General features: G+C 35.8%; 1 protein-coding gene across 2 annotated transcripts in view; it reads right to left on the bottom strand.

The window, feature by feature from the left end:
- LOC149791658 (uncharacterized) overlaps positions 1 to 24,303 on the bottom strand; it is a 191,152-nt gene that overhangs the window by 2,345 nt on the left and 164,504 nt on the right. For both annotated transcript variants that reach the window (XM_089970214.1, XM_089970213.1), the window contains 6 exons: positions 22,377 to 22,511; positions 12,023 to 12,098; positions 11,491 to 11,570; positions 11,216 to 11,300; positions 8,362 to 8,650; positions 1 to 1,947 (listed from right to left, as the gene is read on the bottom strand). The exon at positions 1 to 1,947 is cut by the window's left edge and continues 2,345 nt beyond it. In XM_089970214.1, the coding sequence (XP_089826340.1) occupies positions 1,807 to 1,947; positions 8,362 to 8,650; positions 11,216 to 11,300; positions 11,491 to 11,570; positions 12,023 to 12,098; positions 22,377 to 22,511 (806 nt within the window). In that variant the 3' untranslated portion in view covers positions 1 to 1,806. The remainder of the gene's footprint in view (positions 1,948 to 8,361; positions 8,651 to 11,215; positions 11,301 to 11,490; positions 11,571 to 12,022; positions 12,099 to 22,376; positions 22,512 to 24,303) is intronic.

The following is a 24,303-nucleotide window of genomic DNA, read 5'->3' as shown; positions in this document are numbered from 1 at the left end:
ATATCAAAAAGTCAACTGCTGAAATTGAAGAGTCTTCAAGCGCATCGATTAGATGCATTAAATAAGAATTACTTTTTTGTTGTTTTTATTTTAGTTTTGGTAAAGTATAAAGTACTTGTTTACTGGACGGTTTTTCTCAGCGTCATACCAAAAACAAATGAATTTAACCGGAGTATAGTGTTAAAGACACGCATGACGTAAAAGGAACAGATTGCCAGACAGAGCGCTATCAGGCATCACAATAGTTACTTTTATTTAGCAATTATAATTTCATTGGCAAAGTACGCCATTAACTTATACATGCACTGGATATATCGGGATACATGGTATCGAATGTGCGAAATCCAAGGTGCACGCTGATGAATCCTATCAAGTTATCGCTAAATTATACATTTTCCTTAGGGAGTGATACTAGCTATCAGCAAAAGTAGACATTCAGACAATTTTCTAATAAAAAAGTATAAACATTATTGCGCATACATTTCACCACAGACAGAAAGTACATGTAAGTAGAAATGACATGTGTACACTGTTCATTATCCATTTAATATTTTAATGTTTCTTTTTTGTTCAGCATTTACATCAGAGACAATATATCAGGCAAAGATTGGAAACTCCATAGAGCTGTAAAATATAACTGTTCATTTTTGATCTGCGAATCGTGTACTAGGTGTTCGGTTATCAAGGTTACGTCAGGTGATAATTTGTACCCAGGATAATACCTTTCAGGACTCACCTATGTCACATGGGGCTATATGCGCTCAGGAGAGCAGCTAACTTGCGCTTACCTATGCTTACCTCAGTTACAGGATGAAGACAGTTGTAACAGTGTTCTGTTAAAAAGCACTGTATAGCTTCTTTCGTTTCTATTTTAAACTAAGATTTCATATTTTTATTTAGGTACAGAGAACTGTATTCATCTTGCATAAGAATGCACAGAACGCAATGATGCAATTCTAAGATGCAAATTCAAAATTCATTTTTTATCTAACGTTCCCAGATTGCTTTGCTTAAATGTCAAAGGAAAGTCCACCAATATAGTCTCAGATTGTTTGACAATATGAAGAAAACTTTTTCATGTTGTTGACACAAGAGAGGTGTTATTGAAAAAATATATAATTTAGTGAGCTTCTCTGGTCCCTTCAACAAAATATGTATTTTAAATGATGAGCTTCTCTGGCCCGTTAAACAAAATATGCATATATATATATATATATATATATATATATATATATATATATATATATATATATATATATATATATAATGAACTTCTCTTGCCTCTTTTACACAATATATATCTATATGAGCTTCTCTGACCAATTTAACAATTAGCACATACTGCAAGGTATATTTAGCTGCTGCAATTAAGAAAAATACTGTTTAGAAACAATGATAAATAACGACCCTGTTGTAAGTGGTTCCTGCGGCAAATGGTGCAGTTCCTTTAAATTCTGAGAATATATACCGGGAAAGCAATCGAGACATAACATGCGTTCAGGTTCTTTATACACGATACGTTTGAAACAAAACAAACAAATCTTCAGTTTGGATTGACTTCATAGTAGAGAATCACATTACTAAATCATTTTCATGCAATTTCACAAGCATATTATCTTGCTACTTTTGTGTTAAAAACGTATAAATGCTATTAATGCTTAGAATTCGTTGATGTTGTTAACAGTATTGTATTTATCGAAGATATGTTTTACCGCCCAGATTTAGAGTTGATCATGTTTAAAATTCCACACATTAAAGCATTCGAAATTGACATAATGGGCTGATACTTTCAAACACGTAATATTTTTAGAAGTAATCAACCCCGTTCTTTCCTGGATTCTGTGATCTCCTCCTTTCTGCTTCCTCGTGCAGAAAAGAGCGGTTCTCTGCTCCTCCATGTTCTTCCTTAAAAGACTTTGTGAGCGGTTCTCTTTCCAGCTTGTCTTGCTATAAATATAAAGAGTACAGGTGGTAAAATATGCTATAGTGTTTATTATTATGACCTCTGATGTAAATTACCATTAAAGGGTCATGTTTCAAACAAGCGCTAAAATATTTTATTAATATCCACTAAACGTTATCATTCCTATGCACAATTTGTTTTAATTACTTTCTAATTAATGCATGCATACAAATCATTGATATCTACTGCAAGAGGTATTCGGTGCGAAGTTACAAATTGTTTGTTGTTGATTACTACGCTTTATATTGACGGTTCTAAACCGAGATGACTTTACAATATCAACCTTGTTTGGATTCCTATATTTTAAATAACAAAAGTATCGGAAAATAAAATATTGTGTTTTACAAAAGTGATGGAAAATACTTTTGGTGGTGTGTGCTTAGTCGTGATGAAATATGGACTGGTGTGTGCAGGAATGGCAATGGGTGTCCTTTATCAGTGGACCTGGGTTAGAATCCCCGTAGAGTACAAATTAAAAATTCTCTAACGTGTATGCTAGTGTTAATGTATTAACTATTAATTATGCCTACTATTATGAAGCAGTCTCCTATATAATCCAGGGATAGCACTGTACATTCTGTCTGGTGCATATTTATAAGTCTGTCTGCCTGCCTCTCTCTCTCTCTCTCTCTCTCTCTCTCTCTCTCTCTCTCTATATATATATATATATATATATATATATATATATATATATATATATATATATATAATTCTAAGGTGGTTCCATCGGTTGAAAAATGGTTGCGAATCCATTAAAGATAACCCACCTGACCTAGATGGGAGGGAAGTGGCTGCTGTGAAGAGTGCAGCTTATAAATATGCTCGATATAGAGTTGAAGATATTTGTAAAATTACATACCTTAATTCGCCAGCTGGTTATATATATATATATATATATATATATATATATATATATATATATATATATATATATATATATATATAACTCGGTTGAAACTAAAAATATGGTTTGCGCAAGATGGGTACAGCATTTGTTAACAGGTGATAAAAACACGGATTCAAAATGAAATCTCCAAATAGCTACTCGCATTACAAAATGACCGGAGACATTATAAAGAGATTGTCACAGGTTAAGTACCCGACTCAAGAGAAACTAACAAAATTTTGGCTCGGGTAAAACAAATAGCTGGAAGTAGATGGACTATCAAGAGATTTTTAGATGCATTATTTTGGGACTTAAAGTTCCTGTTGACCAGGTACCTGTCCCTGATTATGCTCTTATCACTAAACATTCTGTATGCCTCCAAAATAAGATGTTGAACACTACCGAACCATCTGTCAGCATACCGGGACCTGAATTATCATTATATTGCGCACATACGTATAACTCCGTCGTCGTGAAAAACATCCTAAGGGAGTAACTTTGATACATCCTAAACACAGCCCTGATTTAGTTCCAAGAGACTTTTTGTCGAACTCCATTATCAAAGATTTACTGAGCAGTACACGATTTGAAAGCCATCGTGCAATTATAACTGCGATATTTTCAATAACATGTCAAAAGGTGAATAAAATGGCATTTAATAATTGAATAATTAGACTGATAACGTATGTAGAGGTACATACGAAGTGCTTTGAAGGATGTAATTACATGCCGTTCACTAATAAAGAACTTTATTGTACAACGAAATAATTTTCCGAAATTTGTGAAATATCCCCAGAAAATAATGTAGATTCGAAGAGATTTCCTTGACCTGGTGCTAACCTTTACGACATAAATCTTTATCTGACTCATACATTTTAAAGTGAAAACCTTTATCTGATTCATACATTTTAAAGTGAAAACCTTTATCTGACTCATACATTTTAAAGTGGATACCTTTATCTGAGTCATACATTTTAAAGTGAAAACCTTTATCTGACTCATACATTTTAAAAAGTGAATACCTTTATCTGACTCATACATTTTAAAGTGAAAACCTTTATCTGACTCACACATTTTAAAGTGGATACCTTTATCTGACTCGTACATTTTTAAGTGGATACCTTTATCTGAGTCATACATTTTAAAGTGAAAACCTTTATCTGACTCATACATTTTAAAGTGAATACCTTTATCTGACTCATACATTTTAAAGTGAAAACCTTTATCTGACTCATACATTTTAAAGTGAATACCTTTATCTGACTCTTACATTTTAAAGTGAATACCTTTATCTGACTCATACATTTTAAAGTGAAAACCTTAATCTGTCTCATATATTTTAAAGTGAATATAAACAATATTCAGATTTATTTCATAATTTAATAGACTTACTTTTACAGTAAACATTTTGTTTGTGTTTAGGAATATTACGTCTTCAGAATTCATCACAGCATACTAGTGTTTCATTAAAGCGATATTTGATACCCTAAGAGATCACAGATCAGAGAAAAATCAACTCGAGACAACAAAAGCATGGGTCGCATTCCGCGAGATTTCTCTCTGATGAAAAAGTAAAATATACTGCAAAAACAACAGAATTATTATACAAGTAATTGCACATACAACATGTCATATATATATATATATATATATATATATATATATATATATATATATATATATATATATATATATATATATATATATATATATATAACTTCAAAATCCAGAATAATTATTGGGTCTTTGATTATTTTATTCGGGGCCTTCTCCTTTGTGTTAACTCTGGCTTTGTGCACCCCATGCTTATGATACCAAAATTATCATTAGATTTCAAAATTAAGTTATTGGTATCATTACAAAACCATATTCCCATTATGAAAACGTGTACGTGCATTTCTGCGTTGCGCTATGCAGAAAATTGAAAATGCAGAATTAATTAATGAATGATGACCAGTTATAACTAATTTGAACTCCAGAATATAATTCTTCGTATTAGAGGTCGTGTAATGTGATCTTGACTAAGAAGATGCATATTTGTATTGCAGTAAGCAGTAAATTGTGAATGTAAGAACAGCATGGTTACTGCTCGAATTAACGTGGTGTGAACAAGACCAACATGTCTGGGACATAAATAAAAACACTTTCGCCCTCTACAATCGGGGAAACGTGCTATATGTAAAGATGCAATATAGGTTAATGTACATGACATGCAGTAGAAATGGATACATTTATAATACCTCTACCTTTTTCAACTTTTAAAGAATGTACCGTTTGTCATCGTATTTTCATATGATAACTGAACAAGCAGAACAAATTAGCAAATGTATTAAACGACTCATGAATGTTTATGTGCCGACAACACGATTTCTCAGCCACAAACGAAAAATTACTGTCCTTTAATACGATAGCACTGAATAATGTTTTTTTTTTTTAATCGATGGATATTTAAATGATTTGTATATGTTCTATCAAAATGGTTCTCTTGATTTGATAATTGCTTAATGAGTAACCTATCGCAGAACTAAGTGTCAGACTTAAATAATGTTTGAAAGAATGGTGAATCAAATACTTTCTATGTCTTTTCATGATGACCATTGTAGTAAGGTGCTAATAATTTTGGCAAATACAAGTGTTTGTTTACATTTCACTCACTCAAAAGATACAATATACCACCCTCCGAATTCAAGATAAATTGTAACCTTTCTAAAGACCCAAAAGTAACAAATAACAAACTCAATTTTTTAATCAAGTGCATACTGAAATAATGCATTCAAATAATTCCAGATTATGCTATATGTGAGAATATGGCAATATTCTATGGAAGACTATAGCAATACTATATGTGAGAATATAGCAATATTCTATGGGAGACTATAGCAATACTATATGTGAGAATATAGCAATATTCTATGGGAGACTATAGCAAATACTGTATGTGAGAATATAGCTAATACTATATGTGAGATTATTATATGCTCATTTGTTTCTCCGTTAACTTTACATTATCATAATCGTTCAATATTTTACGATATTGCACACCTTCATATTGCACTCACGAGCAGGACACGCGTGCCCAATAGTGTATCAGGAACTACTTTGTAAACAAATCATGTATATTCGCATATAAGGTACAATATGTTTTGGTTGATTAAATTTGTTTCTGAATGAACTAAAGCAGATGTTTCGTTGACTGCAACATACCAACTGCTTTGCTACATTCTACGTTAACGTTTTGACACATTTTGCGATAGACACCAGATTTCATAAAATTGCTTATACCTACAAATAACGTGCAAGCTATAAAGGCATAAACTGTCTCCTTTCGCTGGTAATAAGAATGGCAAAAAATATACTTACAGTTTAATATCCAGAATTTCCTCAAAATGTACTCTCTTAGTTCTGAAAATCCGAATTACACGAGCCATGTCATGAGTTCTCAAGCTTGATTAAACATTTCGAAATTTTACTGTAATTTCAACTTTATTCCAAGTCAATGACAGAACAAACACATTTACAGATGTAAACACGCTTCTCCCGCGCTGCTTCATCTGGTGTATTTCATGTACAATTTGCAGAGATGAGTCCAGTCCAAAATCACGAACTTGCGTAGAATCGAAACAAAATACCAAAATATATTTATTCCAGATCAAATGGACAAGTTATTGCAATGCGCATTGATTCACAATATGACTCCAAATTTCAATTTTAAATAGACAGACCATTTTCGTTCGAAAGTTTTATCGAGCACGCGACTAAGTTCAAGTGCACTGCAACAACTTTTCCATTTGATCTGGAATAAATAGATTTTGGTATTTGTTTCGATTCTACGAAATTTCGTGATTATGGAATGGATTTGTATGTGAGAATTCCACATGAAATACATGGGATTGAAGAACCTAGAGATAAGCATGTTGACATCTGCAAATGTGTTTATTTCTGTCATTGAATGTTTGAAATCATAATGTTGGAAAAATGTGAAGTCTTTTTATTGCAATTATCGAAATGACGCTATGGAATTTAATGCCTATTTCATTTTGAACGCAGTAAGGAGGATGTAATTGCACGTATCATCGAAATTAAAGCACAGTTTCGAAATGTGTAATCAAGATTGCGAATCTATGACATGGCTCATATAATTCAGATACATTTTGAGGAAATTCAGGATGTAAAAGTGTAAGTATATTTTGTTTTGCCATTCTGATCACCAGCTAAAGAAGACAGTATACGACTTGTCACTTGTATGTTATTTGTAAGGACATTTTCTTGCGTCTGTTGTATACTATAGCTAGCCTAAATCCGAAACATTGTATCAACGCGGAATGTGCCGAATTAGTTGGTATGTGGCAGTCCACGAGACCTCTGTTTTAGTTCATTCAGAAACAAATTTAAACAACCACAACGTAAAGCGTCTCTTACGCGAGTGTGCATGTTTTGTTTACAAATCAAAAGTGCTGGCGTCTGCGTCCATTGCTTATTTACAATATAAAGTAGTTCCTTTATGCACGTGAATGCTATTTGTGTATTGGCGCGCGGGTTCAGTATCAGGTAATACTGCACGAATCTGACAATGTAAAGTTAACGGGGAAAACATTTAGCATATAATAATATATGTGAGAACATAGCATGATACTATACATGAGAATATAGCAAATAATATAAGTGAGAATATAGCAAATGCTATAGGTGAGAATATAGCAAAGACTATGTGTGAGAATATAGCAATACTATAAGTGATAATATAGCAATACTATATGTGAGAATATAGCAATACTATAAGTGATAATATAGCAATACTATATGTGAGAATATAGCAATACTATATGTGAGAATATAGCAATACTATGATTGAAAATATAACAATACTATAAGTGAGAATATAGTAATACTATAAGTGATAATATAGCAATACTATATGTGAGAATATAGCAATACTATAAGTGATAATATAGCAATACTATATGTGAGAATATAGCAATACTATATGTGAGAATATAGCAATACTATGATTGAAAATATAACAATACTATAAGTGAGAATATAGTAATACTATATGTGAGAATATAGCAATACTATATGTGAGAATATAGCAATACTATATGTGAGAATATAGCAATACTATAAGTGAGAATACAGCAAGCCTAATACATTTCATGAAGACCATGCCTTATTTTCCCGAAGGAACACGTAAATGCTTGAAGTCCAATAACATGACATTAAATGCACACAAAGTCAATCAAGACGGTGTTACAATTCTTTCAAAGTATGTGCCATATTACTCAAAGTCTGTTTGATAGTATCTTGACTTTTATGCTGCTTAATCCAAGTTAAAGCATAATTTGGTCACATATGGCACAAGTCATTTTGTATATCTAAACAAATGGTTAGCAATCACACAAAGTTCAGTAATCTAATTAACATAAATGAGTAGTGTATTAACAGTAATAATTATTTTCTTTCATATACGAGACATTGCTTCATATCAAAATCAGCTGTCATATCGAATATTTACCTTGCTGGTGCGTTCGTCTAGTCCATTTAGTTCCCTCCCTCCCTCGATCTCGGTATAGAGTCGTTCATCTCTGTTGCTTACTTGGGCCCGTGGAATATGGAAGGTACTTTGTTTATCTTCCATCTTTAGTTGCTCACTCCCTTCCTTGATCTCAGCATAGAGTCGTTCATCTCTGTTGCTTACGTGGGCTCGTGGCATCTGGTAGGTGCCTTTATTTTCCTTCATCTCGTAATCGTTCGTATGAGTTGACAGAGGGCGCTGTTCCGGATGCTTTCTAGACTGGTTCCGTCTGTTTGACGAAAGGGATCAAAAAGAAAGTAGAAAGTGTCATGATGGATCTTTTTTAAGACCAGGCTATAATATAAAGCAAGCCTGTCATGGCCAACAATTATGACATACTTTTAAAAAAACTGGATATAGATGGTTCTTCTGTTCAGACACGTTACAAAATTAAACTAAAGTATTGAGCAATATGAAAAAGTACTTTCAATAGTCTATTTATTTTGTAACATAAAAGAAAGACTGGTTAATTCATGATGGTATTCTTGTACCCAAAATATACTCCTTAGACCAGTCAATTTAAAACAGCATGTTTAGATTACTGTACACTTAAGCCATGAGAAGGCAAAAGTAAAAAGGAATAAAAAAACAGCAACAACAAAGAAGACCATAAATTGGTTACGAAGTTGTCTTGAGATATCAAGGTCCGCTTAAACAATTGTTTTCAATATTTTGGGAAAGATCTCCTTCGTGCATTGCTACACATAAAGGCACATGTGGGAGGGTGATTGTAGAATAGGCTCTATGCGTCCTCCCACTTTTCGAAATAGATTAATGGAGGCAATAATTGCTGGTGGCACTGTGGTTAGAATGCCTGATTCGTGACCGAAAGGATGGGGTTTCCATGGTGGCGTGTCATTGGGCAAGACACTATGCTTCACTTTCCTATGCACTAATTAAAGTATCTGTGTTGCTGTGCTATAAAATACAAAAGCAAACATAGCCTAGCCATTTCTTTAATAATTTGTGTGTTTTTTTGTGTTTTTTTTAAAATTATATACTGTAGGAATCTTTAGGACCCGATATAACCAGATGTTATCAAAATGCACAATGTGGCCATAGAGATAAAACATATCATAGAATTCACAGATGTTATATAAGCATTTCAGAGATACCTTTCTAAATTATCAAACAGCAGGACATTTGACTTTCGCATCGCAAAAAAAAGTTCCTCAGTTCAATGTTAACACAAACAGGTTTACTTATATTCTGCAAACATTATCTATTTTGTCAAAGATGTAATCATAAAAAAGACTTACAGAAAGAAAGGGATAAATAGAGGCTAAACAGATGTTTAGGTAGATTGAAAGAGCCTAAGTATTTGATTGGTTTTAATCTAATTGATACTTTTCCTTCTGAATGAATGGTGTCTCAAGTTATGAACTAAATGTCTTCAGCCGGTTCTAACAGTAGTATAATCCTGTATTGATAAGCTGTCCAGGTAACATTATTAATTTACATCAAAATCACTGAAGACTACGTTTGGCCAGTCTTATCTAAGATTGTGTGGTCCGGTAAATACACTTCCCAATCATTGTCAGAAACGATTGAAACGTTGTTAAAGATGAAGTAATTCTAATTAACATTCATATTATATTTAAATCAAATTACACGTGATTTGACTTTAAATGTACTTATTGCAATTCACCACGGAAGATAGCATTGAAATGTTAAAAATCTAGTCGAATTTATCATGCCTGTCGAAATATGTACTGAGTTAAGTCTGGCCTCCATCCTATGTTTGATAGTGACATGCATTAAAGTGATATTATAAACATAAAGCATGCAAGGCTTATGAAAAGGATTTTTGTTGTTGTTGTTGTTGTGGGGTTTAACGCCATTTTTCAGCACACGATAGGCTATACATGGCGGCCAGTATTAATGGTGGAGGAAGAACCCGGGAAAACCCCGGAAAGAACCACCGACCCACGAGAAGCTACTGGCAAGCTTTCTCACATACCCACATTGGCTGAATCTTAGACTCGAACCGCCGCAGACAGAGGTGAGATGGCAGTGATCCGTAACGAAGAGCGCTTTAGACCACTCGGCCACTCGGGGCCCCTTATGAAAAGGAAGGTATACAGTTTATAATATTGCACAGTATCTGACATAGAATAAAATTACTTTCTTATAAATCTTGAAATAAAGAGTATATTTTGATTCGAATACAACAATACAAAAATATGTCCCTCCATCCCCTTTCCCGAGGGATTAGATAAACATTTAATGAAACGTTTTTAGACATATTTTGAGCTGATCATAAACAAAAGATATTTCATGATAAAATCGTTGTTTCACCTGCTGTAGTAGGTTGTAGATTATCAAATTATGGTAATACGCCGCGACAACATCGATCATGTAGTGATATTTGAGTAATGACAGGTCGAACTTCAGCCAACTAAGTTAAGGTTCTATTTGCGAAGTAGAAATATCGTACCGCTATTTAGTGCGTCACTTTTCTTAGGCTGATTACGTTATTATTGTTAGTCTGTGATCAAGGTTATAAATTTGTTACAAAGGGAATGACAACCAGTCTGTGACATTGCACAAATTGTAGCCCTTCATTAATGCAACGATTACAGAGAGCGGCAAATGCTGTTTGCGTACCAAACTTTGCAGCTACACGATCATGTTCATTCATTTTACATCGCGAATCGAAACTCGTAACCTTCACTATTAATATATTCTTGTTTATTAGTCAGATTTTACCTATGGTAACAAAATCGCACTAAGTCTCTCTCTAAATTCTTGGTACTAGCTAATATGGAACGTACTATAGTTTGTACCAATTTACCTGCACACCCGACACGTGACTATTAACAGAAGAAGACATATGCTCCCCAGACTGGCACCGACAGCAATCAAGATTGTCCGAAATTCTGAAAATGATAAAAAATATTATAGAATAAAACATCAACATTATCAGAAAAAGTAAGGACAATTTTAGGATACAGTAATGAATTCATTGATAAAATCAAAATAAATAAACTCTAATATGTGTTCTATGTTATGTCTAAAATGAATATCTATGTTTCAATATTTCGTCTCATAATTTTATTGCGTACTCACTGGACGCCTCTGAATTATCTTGAATTGACGTCTGTGGATTGGCCTCCGCACAGTAAGGTCCAATCCAGTTAGATGGGCACCTGGAATACAGCATAAAACAGTCCAAATTTATATAAATGTCATAAATAACGTGCGAGTTTCCAGAAAAAATAAAAAAAAATGCAGGCCCCAATCAACTGATTTAAGTTAATATTAGTTCTCAAGTAGGAAAGAAAGGTTTTTTGATCTATAAAAAGAAAGAAGGAGAAGCAAGTGGCTGTCAACTGTCCAAACCACAATAGGTAAATGTTACAATATGATCTCTAAATTTATGTATATGTTGTAAGATTTGCTATTAATAATTTCCATGTAAAGGTCTCAGAGATTTGTCTACAAAAACTTATGTTACCTTTTAGCTGCGTTTGGCATTTGTCAATAACTATGTATTATCTAATAATGAAACAGACAAGTACTCAGTTTTTAGTCCTAAATCTTACTATCGGGAAAAATTTCATCTGAAGTGCAATCTAGACTAGTACAAATAATGACATACCTGCAGTAAAATAATCCCGGTCCATTGCCATGCTCACATTTGGCACCATTCTTACACGGATCTGGTATGCATTTATCTGAAATAATGTCGAACATTACGACTAGAGTCAAAGATATTTACAAGCAAAAATTTATGATAAAGGCCTAAATTCAAAAAGGTTTCGAGCTAAACAAGCACTTACCACAAAATCTATGAAACATTCTCCTCTAGTTTGGATCAATCAAAAGGTACAGTGATCTTTTAATAACCCATTCCCTTTATTCCACCTCAAGGTTACAAATGGCAATCAATTGTCGTCCAAAAGGATAAAGATCCCGAGATCTCCTGTTTGTTGCAGAGGGCTATGAACAAAATTGAAGCCACAGACGTACTTGTTTGTTACTTTGCTTAAATTTGTGTCCTTATGAGAAAATGGAGACTATCTGGTGACAGGTGGTAAGTGAACTATCAAGTTGTAGTTCCAAAGTCGTCTAGATAGGAAATTATTTGTCTTGCTCATGAAACTCATTTCGCTGGCTTAGGGATCAAAACGACTTCTCAAAACATCTCGGATCACTTTCATTGACCAAAAAGTAAAAGTGATGTTTGTAAATACTGTAGATTTTGTCATACTTGTCAAATGTTAGGAAAATCCAATCAAAAGAGTCATAAAGCTCATCTGCAGTCTATTCCTGCATTTGACGAACCATTCAGCAGAATAATTGTAGACTGTGTCGGTCCATTACCTAAGACAACGTCTGGCATTCAATACTATTTGACCATAAAGTGTGCATCTACAAGGTTCCCTGAGGCAATTTATTTGAAGACTATTAAAACTAGAACGATAAATAAAATCTTTGACAAAGTTTGTTTTATAACAAAAAAACAATTTGACCTGCCAAACTCTGTCCAATCTGATTAAGGGCCAAATTTTATGTCTGTAATTTTCCTGCAAATTATGTATGAATAAGACATCCAACAATTCAAGTCGAAACTGAAATTAATGTACGACAGAATTACAATGGAGTGAACTTTTCATTATGTTCTCTTGTTCATTCTTTAAACTTTTCTTCAGGTATTATGGTCCTTATGGTCCATATGAAGCTAAGAAGAAATAAGTGAGTTAAATTATAATAATAATACTTCTGGGATGTGCATGTATTAAAGAAGTACCGGTATGTTGATAGACATAGCCATGTTAATCATGTAAATAACTTAGTTGTACCTGTTCTACACAGTTAGGATTTAAGGGGTTGCATGCAATCGGACTGTAGTAGCTTTGAACTGTAGTAATCATTGAAATCCAGAAGCTATAAATATTCTAGATCAAAACCTTTCACATCTGCAGCCTCCTCCCCCCAAAAAACAAATGAACTAAAACAGGTATTATTTGAATATGAACACCTTGTTCCAGATGTTCATATACGAACAAACGAAATGAACCATGATGTTCTAGCTTCCATACCTGTGAAACAGTATCTGTACAGGATGAACCCTCTTAAACAGGAATGTTTGAAAAAAAAATATTCAGTATTTTCCTGGAGAATGATTTCACAGACACGAGTACAAGTAAATGGAGTTCACAATGTATACTTGTACCGAAGCTAGATAATCCTTTTCGCAAGTGCACTGACTATATAAAGGTGAATAGTGATTAAATTCCATTGCCAAGAATCCATGACTACGTTGACAAGTCGAAATGCAAAATATGTCACCAAGTTTGACATTCTGGAAGGATTCTGACAAATTTCGCTAACGGAAATGGCAAGGGAAATTTCGTCATCCTGACTCCAGCTAGATATTATCAATATAAAGTGATACCGTTCGGGATGAAAAGTTTGCCTTGTACATTACAACGTTTATTTACTATGATTTCAACTGACTTTGATAATTGTGATGCATACATCAATGTCATCATCTACAACAACACCTGGAACGATCAATTGGAGACAATTCGGAAATTCTTTGACAGACTCACTGATGCAAATGTCATAATTAATTTATCTAAATGTGAGTTTTGCAGTGCTTGTGTTACCTTTCTAGGACATATCGCGAGACCTGGACAAGTTAAACCTATACATGCTAAGGTCAAGGCTATCTTTGAATTCCCTGTGCCAATCAGTAAAAAGCAACTGATGCAATTTATAGGTGGATGGATACAAACATAATTTTTTCTCTCCATTTTTTCCATAATTGATGATCCCCTGACAAGTGTATTGAGTACGAAAACATGTTTCATTGGACTGGAAAATGTCAGGCCATACTTAAGAGTGCACCATTGATTCAAAGAAATTATAAAACGTAGCAGATACATTTTTCCACAATCGAGAAGGAATATTGGCATTGATACTGGCTTTGCAACACTTTGAAGTCTATAGTTCAGCTTCTTCTCCGATTATTGGGTTTAGTGATCATAACCCCTTTAATTTCGCTAGGTGCTCAGCATTAAGAAGTTAGTTTTAGGACTAGTCGGCCTGGTGTCAACATAAGGTGACTGGGTGAGACATCATGCTACATGTCTGCGGCATGATGGCCCATTGCTAAAAAATATCACTATAAACTGCAACAATGCAGAAACCATAGCGATATAACTGAACAATTGTTAAAGCTACGTTACAAATCCAAATCACAAACACACACACACACACACACACACACACACACACACACACACTTGCATTAGCCTGATGAAAACAAAAATCAGATCATTAAGCGGACGTTTTGATGTTGCAGGAATACAATATTGACACCAGTCACGTCAATGGAAAAGAAAATATAATAGCAGACGCAATTTCACGTGTATAGAAATATTTATATTGCTTAATGTATACTTTGTGTTATACGTACGATTTTATCTTAAGAAATTGTTACTCACATGCACATTTGACCAATAGATAAAACAATTTTTCATTGCGCCAGTCTCTTTAATTTATGAGGGGAGGTGCTAGGTACATTTAATTTAACAGTTTCTTTGCTAGTGGTTTTTTTTGTATTTTATATTATGCTATCGATAATGAGACATCTTATGTTGGACGTGACCTTTTCCAAAATCGAGTTCATTTTTACCTGACCTGAATTATTGATTTTGATTTTGTAGTAAACATGTTTATATCAATTTGAGTCTGGAACTTTGGAAACTCCCTGTGGACTGTCAGGTCTATCTGCTGTTTCATACACATTCAATTTTATAATTTAGTAACAGACTTATAATAGTAGCTAATATGTTTATTTTGTATACAGTATGGTCCATCTAAAATGTCTTTTTTATTAGATAATGTTTTTTATTTTAGAAAATATTAATTGTGATTTGAAGTTAGATAGAAGATTATAGTCCTGTTACTGGAAAAAGTAATCATTCGTACTCTAAGATATTGGCTTTTGACAGGATCAGTTTTATCATGTTGTAACTAATATGCGATGGAATTTATTTCTTCAAATTATTTAATTTTGTGTGTCTTCTCTGTCAGTGCAAGGTGCTCTTCATAACTAACATTCTTGAAATAGAGACTTGAATTTATACTGAAATTTAAAAAATGAGAATTTTATTGTTGGATTGTATTATTGTGATCCAAAACAAGACTATTGGCACATCAGCATTATACGGTCCACCACATGTACACCAACACCTTTAACATTGGATTTGATTTAGAGTTCTACTAAAGTTTATTCAGAGAATTTTAGTTATTAGGACTTGTATCTGTAATTCTAAGATTTTGGGGGATTTAATACGCAATGCCGTAAGCTTTTTTTCATATACATTTTCACTTTGTTTTCTACGCTAATCGGAAATCAAGTATGTGTTGAATATTACAAAAAAGCTTGTTGCTTCTCTCCCTCCTTCCCTCTCTTTTTCTACCTCCTCTCTCTCTCCCTCTATTTTATATATATATATATATATATATATATATATATATATATATATATATATATATATATATATATATATATATATATATACTGACAACGAACGAACAGCGCAAAACTCCAATTAATTCTTGTTATTAGGCAAACACGAAGAAGAGACAAAACAAACAAAAATGGTTGAAGTTATGTTGTTGTTGCTTTATTTTGGAGTTTAAGGCTATACATAACGTCCAGTAAAAGTGGTGGAGGAAAAAACTAGGGAAACCCCGATAGGAATCACCAAACTGCGGGAAGCTACTGCTACCTTTCTCACATACCCACATTGGCGGAGAGAGGTAGGATGGTGGGATGGCATTAAACACTAAAGGCATGGCCTTTAGACCACTCGGCCGTCCGGGGTTTCGTGATGAAATGACAAAACTGTACATAACTATTTCTACTATTATCAAAGCTTGAAAATGTTTCATGTTCGACTAGCTGGCTTCAGGTTGACTGATGGCCCTGAATATCTGTCTATATCGACCCACAAACCTATAAGCCATATCACAATCTGTTTTTGCACGTAAATTGGTGTAATTATTTCGATTGTTTTAATGGTAATTATAGGCGAGTGACTAATAAGCAAAATGAAAACAAATATTTAAGTGAAAAGATTTCTAGTTTTCCTGATGTAGGCCGCAAAAGCTCGCAAATCCAGCTAGAGTTCCGAAAACAGGAAAGAAAAGGAATCTTACTGGATACGCAACCTTATAGCATTGCAATTAAACGGTCTAAACCAAGAATACTATAAAAAGACAACCACGCACAAATAAAATATAATTGGAAAACTGCAGGCAGAATCAGCTAATACATGCAATGAGGAGCGAGGAATTTGGTCTTATATGAGAGCAGCTCAAATGATGTCTTCTTCAGCTAGGTTAGTACCCGTGATATATTTGGGCAAGGTGCCAACCGCCTTGAAGGGAGGTAATACAAATTTACCAAAGATCGGATACGTCTTTATTTTGTCCGATATCCTCCATTCCGTGATGATGCAGTTTGTGAGTGATTATGGAACGACAGTTTTCGTTGTGATTGATGCTAGCTTTTTTTTCATCAAAGAGCCAAATGTAGGAAGTTAGATAACGAGGTATTGATGTGTGCAGTGGTATTTAATGTCAGTTTGCGCACCACAGTGTAAAGGTATTCCATTCGCCTTCGTATGCTTTTATGGTGGAGGTCATCCTGTTTGAATGATTTCTTCACAATGGTTCTAAAAACGACTTCGTTCCTTAGATCTTGTTAAGTAAGATCTAGGATTGCACGGTCAGTAACTCTGGTTTGCGATGAAATACCAGCCGTCGTGGTTGCTTGAACAGATGAGGAAATATCTCGATTTTCCTGGACATTCTGTTGAGGTCCAAGATTTTTCCCATTTGAGTGGAGTGGTCAAGATGGGAGACACTCCGATCCTTCTGGTGTCTGTATCACTTTCGGAATGAGTCATACTGACGCATCCAGGACTGGTGAGATAATGTATTGAAGTTTAACATTTCACCTTGTCGTAAATAGGTCCACCATTGGCCGATGCCGCGTGGCATATATTGAGTGACTTAAATCCAAACCCAGAATCAAGGGGCTTTTTCTGCCATCAGTTTCAGCATCCAGGCATTCTAATCTAGATTCGTTTATATCCAATCTTTCGAGACGCCAGGATTTGGTTTAGGTGTTGGAGTTAACGCTTGTGCAGGCGGTATGACACCCAGCCTGTTCGTTCGAGTGCATTTTACTTATGATAAACCACAGCTCGGTAAGAATTGAAGCTAAACTAAGTCCCTGTTAGCGGAAGAGCGTTCTCAGCCTCTGGGTTAGGGTTTTATTCTCAAGAAGAAATATGTTAATGGTCTCTCTCTAAGCGGGTTCGAAGAGCTTCTTGGTTAACACTGGCAACCTTTAACTGTGGCCTGCTTTCATCTTCTAGGTTTCCACTTCTCGTATGTCATGGCTTGTCCCTTATCGTTCTCCGCACTGTGAATGAGGCTTGTGCCGGGGTAATCTTTTATTTTCTATGGCGACCTGCTCATGTAGTGTGACTGCGCACACGAATTTGTGTGTGTTGTTTTTGTAAGTTAACCTATCAATTTGTTACTCCACTTTACTGTGAGGCCTTGTCTGTTTGTGCCGTAATCTGTTTGATTTCGCGCTTTCCAAACCCACAGATTTTCGCGATACGCTGAAAACTCGGCTAGTAGCCATTCCTGTCTCCTTGTGGAAAAGTGTTCTTGTTCTTATCCCGCGACATGGGGGCCATCAGGCCACCTGTGGCCTTTGTGGACTACTAGCTTTATGTCCTTACCCACTTGAATGGTAACGTTCGCTACTATAAATGTCGCCATCAGCAACATCCTTCATAGCAATTGCATTCCACCGCTTGGCTACTGGCGATTACTCCTTATTGGTGAATCGGTTAAGTCATTTCTTTTTCGGCGCTTGTACAACGTAACTGTAGCAGGAGCATATATTTTATAATTTTATATATTCATGTTTTAATTAGGCAGAGGTAAGTATTTTATTATTTTATGTAATGTTAATTGATGAGTGAAATAAAGTCATCAGTTGCAATTATTGTGTTATTCTCATCTTACACATATTTAGACATTTAGGCAACCTTGAACCAGGATTACCTGTTTGAGTTTTGTTCACTGAGCAATAAAGCTACCCTGATTACTGTTCATGCTGGATTGTTCTATTGTATGACAAGTTGTAAGTACCTTTCTAATCGGATAGTTTTCTACTTGTCTGTATAAATAGAGTAGTATGAACATCATATTAGTGGTGGTCATTCCATTGAAGGGTGCTGGTCATGGCATTGCAGTAAGAAAAGTGCCTGATGATTCTTTTGCTTCAGGGAAAATGTTACTTGACCTTTGTTCCATATGATAAGGTAAATAGATTTATAAAATGGTTAATGTAACAGTGTATTTTATATGTACTCTGTATATTTCTCTGGAATGTATGTTGATGTATTTTAGTACGCTTAATAGGTTATCAACCTGCATATTCGTTTATGAGCCTATCGGTCTGTGCATACGCTTGTCCGTCTGTCTGTCTGCTCTCGACTTTTGCTTTACACACTGATTGTTGTGTTTAGGTTTATTTGGCCCACTATCTCTCTAGATAGATAATTTATAAATAAATGGTGTAGTAGCTTCCCTCCACACATTTAAATGTTGTCCTCATCATCTATTCCACCATGATGGAACTTATGGCTTTGGAAATGATTTGTGTTTGTGTGCAATGACTGGAGGATACGGGCATTTGTTAGCCAGACTGGCTCATTAACGGCTTGGGACATCACATAATCTCCAGAGGTCATCCATGAGGGTGACTTCGTCACTCGTCACTCGACTAGAACGTCGTGGTGCTGGAACAGGCAATGAACTCTTCTCTGTTCGTAACTGCTAAGTAACTACTACGTTACTGGGCTCTCAAACCTGGTGTGAACTGGTACTGCAGAGTCATTATCAATGTTGATTACAGTCTCTTCTGGATTCATAGCTCCAGACTGTTCTTCAGTATGACCACTCTGCTCATTATCATCAGCTGCACTAGCTAAAACCAACTCTCCTCCCACACTGATATTATCATCATCTTGGTTTCAAGACGTTTCATCATCCACTCTAAGACTCTCACTGGAGGAGTCTGTAATTGAATTTTCGCCGGCTAAATCATCTTCAGCACTGTTCCTGACAGACATATCTCCCGTATCTTCCGTTTTCTGAACCACCAGATACACCAATAATTTAAGTATCACTTGGAAGATAAAGCGATATTAAATTCTTTTTATCCTGTTCGGAATCTGTTTCCCTTAAATTTTTCTTGGGTGAATTTCTAGCCTTGAATGTCGCAGACTTGAAAGCTTGTTTCTCTTGCTTACGATTATTATGCTCCGACTTCAAATTCCTAAGAAGAGTGCGTTTGTGTCCAATGCCATCTTTCGATCGTACAACGTATACTGGGCTATCCGGGTTTTGTTGGGATTCCACATTGTAAACATTAGTCTCCCAGCGATCAGCAATTTTGTGTTTTTCATCAAGTGCCACGATCTTCACAAGAACCCTCTCCCCAGGCTGAAGAGTTGAAGGTCTTGCTTTCATGTCATATGCACTCTTCTGTTTTTCTTGAGTTTCCCGCAAGACATGTCTGGTTTCTTGTCGGAATGGCCAGTGCATACCTGGTAAAGTGATATGTAATAACCAGTATATTTTGGTAACCTTCTTTGGACATCTCAAAAGTCAGAAAATCGATGCAAACGAGTTCCAATGGCTGTGTGGTCACTATGTTGACGAGTGGTGCTCGAACATCCGTTGACAATTTTCTAAGCATGCAACGACGGCATTTTTGAATCAATGCTGTCACATCTTTTGCCATAAGCGGCCAATAGAATCTATCCGTTAGGAGAGATAGTGTCTTGTCTCTGAGTAAATGGCCGCAGTCATCATGTAAGTAGTATATGACCTCCTCACGGTGAGACTTGGGAAGTACCAGCTGTAGTTGATCATGATCATCAGCACTTGTCCTCCGATATAGAACACCTCTTCGCATGCATAAATTGTCAAAGGTCCGAAATAATGCTGAATGATCACTTCCAGTAGGTCGGGTTTGTCGATAAGGCTTTCCTTTGTCTCGTACATGCTTTACCCATTCCCTTATAACCGGATCCTTGGACTCTCTATCTGTCTCTATCTCTATCTGTCATTGCGGCAATTACAGAACCAGAGTCAATGTCGTCAACAACATCTGCAGACAGACAAAGACTTTCAACAAATGGTAGGGCACTAGCAAAATAACAGAGAGCGTGTACGGTCTCTTTGGTAATAGTCTTCATATCCTCGGTGCTGCCCCTCCACTCTACACATGGCAACCGAGATAGACCGTCCGCGTCCGAATTCCTCGATCCGGCTCTGTAAAGGATGTCAAAGTTGTAAGCAACTAGAGCAGCTAACCATCGATGCCCAGTGGCATCAAGTTTTGCTGATGTAATAATATGTGTGAGCGGATTGTTGTCATTGTACACGGTAAAGTACTTTCCATAAAGGTAATCATTGAATTTCTCAGTGATTGCCCATTTTCATGCTAGGAATTCCAGTCGATTCGCTGAATAATTTCTCTCACTTTTTGTTAACTCTCTGCTGGCAAAACTGATTACTCGCTTGATACCCTCTTGAATCTGATACAGAAATGCACCAAGGCCGTGTTGACTTGCATCTGTTACATCACTTGCCTTGCTACTCGCAGAATAGACAATGCAAGTCCAGTATATGTTATACAAAATTGAGTTTTATTGTGCACAAGGTTGGTAAATGGAGATAAATACATTTATGCTGCTTTGTTACAGCCTGCAAATACAATAAAAATATATTTACTTCAACAGTAAATACTACCGGCATTAATGCATTATTGTTTTGCATGCATACATTGATTATGTTTAAATAACTAACCACTATGTGATATAGTTAAGCTCTCCAACTCTAAGTAGGACCAGGATTTTGTGCCTTGGGTCTTGGACCTCATGATGCTGCCAGCAATAGATTTAGCATAGCGGTCGCGTAAATGTCTTCCGGTTGGCTGTCGAGGATCACACGATCTTCTCTGTTCTTGAGAAGGACATCTTCCCGCTGAATGCGCATGATATCAGCACACTTGACACTCCATCAGTTTAAAATTATTCATTAGCCCTTTGAAATCTATTGAACTATTTCATATACATGCCTTTTGGAGTAGGTGCATAGTGGTTAACAACGTTCTCATAATCATCTGGTGCCCCTGTGTGATCTAGTTCTAAATTTCTAAGGTGCACTATTTCTATTTCCATTTCTCTACCTTCAGCACCTTCATTCGCATATTCTCCTCCACGGATCCACAGAACTATACAAGCATATACCTCTTTCGTGGTCTCTCGAGTCGTTTCTCTAACTCGATTAGATCTGAAAAATTCTCCATCTATATTCTTCCCAAACTCCTGTGCGTCTTACATATTTTCTGAGTGATACTCGAATGCTACTTGATAAGTGTGTCGTGGCCGCTAGTATATATACGAAATCTGGAATTATTTCCCTCAGAATAATATAATTAACTATACAGAATGGTACTTAAATTTCAATATTTATATCAAACTGGACTTTTTGTGGTGTTGAGAGCATCTGCCATTAAAACAGTTACTTTATTTTTGAAAGTTATGTAAAGATGTTAAGCTATCTTTACAGATGTCAAGCAGCGGTGAAGGGGGAGGGGTAAAGAGGGGCATGGAGGTGGAAAACTAGTTGACAACGTGTGTTTGGCGCAGATTCACCTGTGTCGAGACCCCTTGCTGATATGTGACTGTGTCTATCAATCCATTTTACTGTTCAAGAGCCATTGCGATCGATGGAAAACATGGTTACCAAAAACAAACCAACAACATATTCCATCACCTATGGGTATACAAGTTACTGTGATATCTAAACTTTAGTGGAATATTGAAAATGATTACCTGTGCACTGTTTGGAAGAATTCAACGCATTCTCCTCGAATCCATTTTCACATATACATGTCCAATTTCCCGGGGTATTTATACAGTTTATAGCATTCGTACAGCTCTGATTAGCATATGCACACTCATCTATATCTGAAATACAAGGATGAATGATTCCATGAATGATAGCTGCCAAATTGTAGCTTTAGATATGTAAGTATGTTGGTGTGTTTTACGGCAATTAATCACAATAATGACCGTATATTGCCAACTAAATTTAAATATCGAACGACTGCAACTAATTAATTACACTCAAACATGAGGAACATAAACCCTTCCACAAAGTAATTTTTATCTAGTAACATGTGTTTCTTCGCCAAATACTTACTCAATCATAAAACCTTAGGAGAAATATTATTACCTTGCAAATCCAACGCTCCGAGATAAAACGTTTGGTTAAAAGAGCTAAAAGTGATCAGGTGTTTGGCCGAGTGATTGATATAGTACATGCTATAGGGACTGCCAGCATAACCTATGAATATCTCAGTTACAAATGCAGCGTAAGGCACGCTCTCTATATGCATGCAACTCCGGGAGAACTGGGAAGGTGTTTGTGTATTATGTCTTGGTAAGTATTCATGAAGAAACATTTTCCTAGAAAAAAATAGTTTCTCCTTCAAATACGTTACTCAATCTTAATACCTTAGAAGAATAGGTAAGAAGTGGAGTGTAAGTCCCTTAAAGTATGTGAGACAGCTTCTATGTTACCCGATTGGAAAAGACTCCATCTGTCGGTGAGCGGCTTCAAATGTGGAACATTTTTTCTCACACAAATCCAGCAGAGGTCGTGAAGCCAAGTTTTAAGTAGCTGTCGAACGACCTGGAAAGGCAACCTGTTGCGATACGGCTAAGGGCCGTACATGGTCGAACATTTTTTGATGAAGGATTTCTGAGGTAAAAACTGGAGAATGTGGACTCAGATCTCCATCGGACGGCATGAATACTATCATTAGAGAACAGTTCCGGCCAAAGGCGGTGCTAGTGGCAACTGCTCTAACCTTGTGAGCCTAAATACGTAACAATTTCATCTGAGTTATTTCTCGATATGCAGAGTGAATAATCCACCTAATCCAGAACGAACAGATCTGTGCAATTATATCATCCTGTCCCTGTTTGAGGGTTAAAATTAGGCGTAATCACCCTCGACGCAACGGCTTGAAGCCGTTGCGTCAAGGGTGATCACGCCTAATTTTAACCCTCAAACAGGGACAGGATAATATAACTGCACAGATCCGTACTGGATCCGGTATATGGTTATGAATGGACGTGTCGAGTAGATAATGATTTCAGTACAAACGTTTTGTTACCTATGGACGGAAGCCTGTTCTTGGCATTGAAAGAAGGAAACGTCATAAGTGAAACTTAACAGTGTTGTGAGAACTGCATGTAATGCCGGTCCCCTGATACTTGCATCAGTACAGACTGTGATCTCTGGCTGTTGACCTTGCAGAGATATACCTGCTGTGAGTCAAGTTAGGTCGCTTCAAGTCCGCAGATGGTATCTCATATTTGTGCAACAAGGGAAGCAGTTGGTCCAGTGGGCAAACGTTTGGCTTCCATTGGGAACAAATAATCATTTGCAAAGGCGCATATCAACGCGACCTTAGGATGACGAGATTCTCTGCTGTTAAAGCGCAAAAGACGACGCAATTCCCGTGCGAAGAGAGATTCCCTCTTTAGTAATGAAGCCATCATGGTCCTGATTTTAATGCCCGTTCTAAAGGAAGACGTATTCTTATTACCTGTGTGCTGAGTTCCATGCCTAGATGAACATATTGTTGAAATGGTGCTAGGTCGTATTGGTCTTTCTTGACGGGAAAACCCAGATTGTAATCAATGTGACAAGGGTTAATTTATCATGTTCTAATATATAACTCCCCTGATG

This window comes from Sinohyriopsis cumingii, chromosome 9 (assembly GCF_028554795.1).
Source record: "Sinohyriopsis cumingii isolate HCF-2022 chromosome 9, ASM2855479v2, whole genome shotgun sequence".
Classification (NCBI taxonomy): domain Eukaryota; kingdom Metazoa; phylum Mollusca; class Bivalvia; order Unionida; family Unionidae; genus Sinohyriopsis; species Sinohyriopsis cumingii.
Note: the sequence above shows the minus strand (reverse complement) of the source record. Positions and strands in the feature narration are given on the sequence as shown.